Consider the following 4,248-nt stretch of genomic DNA (forward strand, 5'->3'; position numbering starts at 1 on the left):
GCGGCGCCCCGAGGCACGCAGGGAGCGGAGAGGCGTTTTTAAAGAAAACGTTTATTTACACGTCTCGGCAAGTACAAAGTATTATACATGGTCTGTGTCAACCCCAAATCTTCTTTATTATGAAACATAAGGCGCTTTCTCTAGAGTCGGTGGCGAAAGGAGAGGGTGCGGGTGCTGTTTCGGTGCGCTAAGCTCGTCGGCAGGAGAAGGTGAGGACGAAATAAAGTGTGTGTGTCGCCTGAAAGGAGCCCTTATTACTACGGTGAATAAATTACAGCTGACATTAACTTCACCTGGGACAGATGGAAGCTACCGCTTTTCAGCTTAATAGGGTTTCCTAAGCTAATGAGTCATCACCGGCTCCACTTAGTCCCCTCCGCTAAGTGATAGGTAGGTGCGTTTTTTTTTTTCTTTAGACTATCCTCAGAACGGGAAAAAATAAAATAAAATAAAATAGCCTTTTGTTCCAAAGCCAACACAAAATCCCTATGTCCGGATTTCGATATAAATAATCGAGGTTTTATATAATTCCATATTAATAGTGCCCAAAATCTCGATGCATAAATAAATTAAATTATTAACACTTCTTACAAAAAGTGACATTATCTCCCCTCCTAGTGGAACATCGACACGAAGATACAAGCGGAGCGCGGGGCCCCGCCGCGGCCGCCTTGGCCCCGGGGAAGCGGCGCGGGGGGCCCGGTCCTGCTGCTGGGCCCGGGGACGGGGCCGGGCCCGGGGGCTTCGCTCGCCGCCGCCCCGCTCGTGCCGGGACCGGGACCGGGAGCGGGACCGGGAGCGGGGGCGAGTCCGCTGCGTGCCCGGCGGTGGCCGGGGCTCAGACGAGGGAGGTGACCGGGGGGATCTTGGCGCTCTCCTCCTCCCAGGGCTGCAGGTTCTGCAGGGCGAACAGCGACGAGTTGTGCAGGCACAGCGGGTCGGGCTGGATCGACTCGTTCAGGGACTTCTGGAAGGCGTCGTGCTGCAGCTGCAGCATCAGCCGGCTCGCCTGCTGCCGCTCGGCCTCCCGCTCCTCCGCCGTCTGCCGCCTGCCAGGGGACACGCTCAGCCCGGCCGCCCCGGGGACGGGCACCGGCACCGCCGGGACGGGGACAGGGACCGGGAGCGGGACCGGGAGCGGGGCGGCCCCGGCGGAGGCGCTGCGGGCGGCGGAGCCCCCCGAGCTGCGGCGAACCCCCCCCCATTTTGCAGAATATCTGCCCTTTTCGGAATCAGCCGTTTGCCGGACAACCTATCCGAGCAACCCCTCGTTTTCCCGATATTTCCCCCGATTTTTCCAATCATTCCCCCGAATTTTCCCAGTAATTCCCTTCCTTCATTTTTTTCGTTCTTTCCGAATAGAACGTTATGTAAAAAAAAAAAAAACAAACAAAAACAAAAAACACAGGAAAATAATAACAATAATAATAATAATTAAAAAACCAACAACAAACAAAACCAACCAACCAAACCAAAAAAAAAACCAAAACCAAACACAAACCAAAAAGAAAAACCAAACCAAACGAACAAAACAAACACGACCCAAACCAAAGCAAATAAAAAATAAAGAAAAAAAATCCCAAACCGAACCCAACAACAACAACAACAAAAAACAACCCAACCCAAAATAACTAAGGAAAACCAAGGGAAGGAGGAGCGGCAGCCCAACGCTGAGCCCCCGGCTCCCGGCTCCCGGCCCGGGTCAGGGCGGCCGCGGCGCTCCCGGGGCTGCGGGCGGTGCCGGGCCCCGACGGGGCGGCCCCGGGGGCGCGGGACTCACCGCCACTTGGTGCGCCGGTTCTGGAACCAGGTCTTCACCTGGGCGTCCGTCATCTTGAGGGACTTGGCGAGGGCGGCGCGCTCGGCCGAGGCCAGGTACTTCTGGCGGTGGAAGCGCTTCTCCAGCTCGCAGATCTGCACCCGGGAGAAGGACGTGCGCGGCTTCTTGCGCTTCGGCGGGGTCCGGTTCTGGTAGGGGTGCCCGATCCGCCGCGTCACCGTGAACGGCGTCAGCGCCGCCGCCGCTGCCCGGGGGGGAAGCAACAGGGGTCGGCCCCGGCCCGACGGCGGCCCCGCGCCCGCCGCCCCCCGACGGCGGCTCCGTGCCGGGGAGGGGGGCCGGGGCCGCGCCGCCGCCCGCTCCTTCCCCCCGCCGCCACCGCTATTTTGTTACGTTTTTAATTTTTATTTTTTCGATTTATTTTTTTTTGTTGTTCTCCTTTTTCTTTCCGTTAGCCGCGGCCCGGCGCCGCCTTACCCGTGAAGCGGTCCTTGACGAAGCGGCGGCTGCTCTCCATCCACGGGAAGTTGAGGCCGCCCAGGCCGGGCACGGCGGGGATGGCGCTGGGGATGGGCGGCGGCACGGCCCCGGGGATGGGCCTGTGCGCCGGCACCCGGATCACGCCTCCGGGGGCCAGGCTCAGGTTGACGCCGTACGAGCCCGAGTCCTCGAAGGGCGCCGCGATGGCGGGGAAGGGCGCGGGCAGCGCCGGGTAGGGCGCTCCGCCGCGCCCGCCCAGGAAGGCCGCGCCGTCGGGGCCCCGGGGGGGCGGCGGCGGCGGCGGGGGAGCGGCGTCCGGCTCGGCGCCGCTCAGGATCTGGTCGATGCCGAAGCTGATGGGCTCGTGCTGCGGCTGCGGCTGGGGCTGGGGCTGCGCGCCCGCCGCCGGCTCCATCCTCCTCCCGCGCCGCCCCGCCGCCGCCGCCCGCGCCCGCTATAAAGGAGCCGCTGGCACCGCCCGGCGCGGCGCGGCACGGCCCGGGACAGCGCGGTAGGGCCCGGCTCGGCCCGGCTCGGCCCGGCACCGCTCGGCACCGCTCGGCACCGCGGGCCCGGCCGGCCCCGCCGAGCGCCGCGCGGGAACTTTGCGGAGCGCGCGCCGCCCCGCCAGCCCGCCCGGCATCTCCGCGGGGCCGCCGCGCGCCCCGCGCCGCGTGCGCCCCCGCCGCCGCCATTGGCCGCCGCCGCCCGGCCTCTGCGCTCCCATTGGCTCCCGCCGCCCCGCCACCGGGGGAGAGCCCCCCCCACACCCCCACCCCCCCCCCCCTCCCTCCCGCCCCGAACCGCCGGACCCGCGGTGACGTCACTCGGGGCGGGAGGACAATGGGCGCGCGCGGGGCGGGGCGCGGGGGCGGGGCCGCCGTCGGGGCGCGCCCGCGGGGGGAGCGCGGGGCACGGAGCCCCCCGGAGCCCCCCGCAGCCCCCCGCAGCCCCCCGGGCCCCCCCGGCCGCCCCGTCGGGCACGGCCCCGCCCGGCCCCGCCCGGCCCCGCGGCCCCCGGCGGCGGCGATCGAGCCCCGGCGCCCGCCCCGACGGCAGCGGGGAGCGGGTCTGGGGTTTTTTTTGGGGGGGTCCCGGCGCGGCCCCGGCCCCGGTTAATTGGCGGCGGCGGAGCGGGAGGCGGCCGCTAAGCGAGTTTGCAGACGCTCCCTGACGTCCAAATTGGACTAAAGGCGTTAAAAATTAAATAACGCTCAGCCGCATTTACTTAGTTCCCCTCTTATAAAGGGAAATGAAAACAGGGAATAGAATTTTCCTTTTAATAGAATGTAATGGTATTTGATCAGCACCTGGTAGGGCGAGCCCGTGCTCGCAGGAGCGGTGACAAGGCGGCAGTTTATTAGTTTGTACAGCCCGGGATTCAATTACCCCGGCGCGCCCAGCGATTCCTACGGCAGCGTCGAGCGCGGGCGGCCCCCGGCCCCCTGCCCCCGCCCCGACGGCCCGGGGGGGCTGTGGGTTATAGGGCTATGGGGGGCTATGGAGGGCTGTAGGGGGCTATGGGGGCCCCCTCGTGTCCCCCCCGGCCCCGGTTGAAGCCGAGCCCCGGAGCCGCCGCCGCTCGCCCACGGAGCGCGGCGCTGCCCGCGGCCGTCGGGGCCGTCGGGGGGGGGCTCCCCGTGCCCCGCGGTCCTTCAGCTCGGCCGCTACCGGGCCCCCCCCCGTCCCCTCCCGTCCCCCGGGGCCGCCCGGGGCCACCCCCGGCCTTGGGCAGCCCGACGGGGCCGTCCCCGCTCGGGGCCGCCCGCAGCAGCCGCCGCGGCTCCCCCCCGGCCCCGGAGCGGCGCTAATCGGATTTCCCCGAGCCCGGCAAGATGGTGCGGGGCCGGGGGGCGGCGGGGGGCAGCCCGCGGGGACCCCCCCTCCGGCCGGGCAGCGCCGACGGGGAGAGCCCGGCTGCGGGTGGGGGGCGGCGGGGAGAGAGGAGGGGGGGACACGGGGAGGGGAGCGGGGGGGGGGGGGCGACA

The 4,248-nt window shown here is 67.6% G+C and overlaps 1 protein-coding gene across 1 annotated transcript; it reads right to left on the reverse strand.

Annotated features, from left to right (window-relative positions):
* Window positions 1–32: 32 nt before the first annotated feature.
* Window positions 33–2,859, reverse strand: TLX3 (T cell leukemia homeobox 3). Its single transcript, XM_084535477.1, has 3 exons — window positions 2,258–2,859; window positions 1,781–2,024; window positions 33–1,049 (listed from the first exon to the last, which is right to left on the reverse strand). The coding sequence occupies exons 1-3, from the start codon at window positions 2,673–2,675 to the stop codon at window positions 839–841; spliced, it is 873 nt and encodes a 290-aa protein (XP_084391603.1). The 5' UTR covers window positions 2,676–2,859; the 3' UTR covers window positions 33–838.
* Between the last annotated feature and the right edge of the window lie 1,389 nt (window positions 2,860–4,248).

This window comes from Aythya ferina, assembly GCF_964211825.1.
Source record: "Aythya ferina genome assembly, chromosome: 14".
Taxonomy (NCBI): Eukaryota; Metazoa; Chordata; class Aves; order Anseriformes; family Anatidae; genus Aythya; species Aythya ferina.

What these genes read in the sequence shown, in the direction of transcription:
- TLX3 (XM_084535477.1), bottom strand. Translation starts at nt 2,675, where the DNA reads ATGGAGCCGGCGGCGGGCGCGCAGCCCCAGCCCCAGCCGCAGCCGCAG. An exon ending in CGTCAAGGACCGCTTCACGG is followed by an intron (nt 2,025 to 2,257) that starts GTAAGGCGGCGC and finishes CCCCCCGGGCAG; the next exon opens with CGGCGGCGGCGCTGACGCCG. An exon ending in AACCGGCGCACCAAGTGGCG is followed by an intron (nt 1,050 to 1,780) that starts GTGAGTCCCGCG and finishes GTCCCCTGGCAG; the next exon opens with GCGGCAGACGGCGGAGGAGC.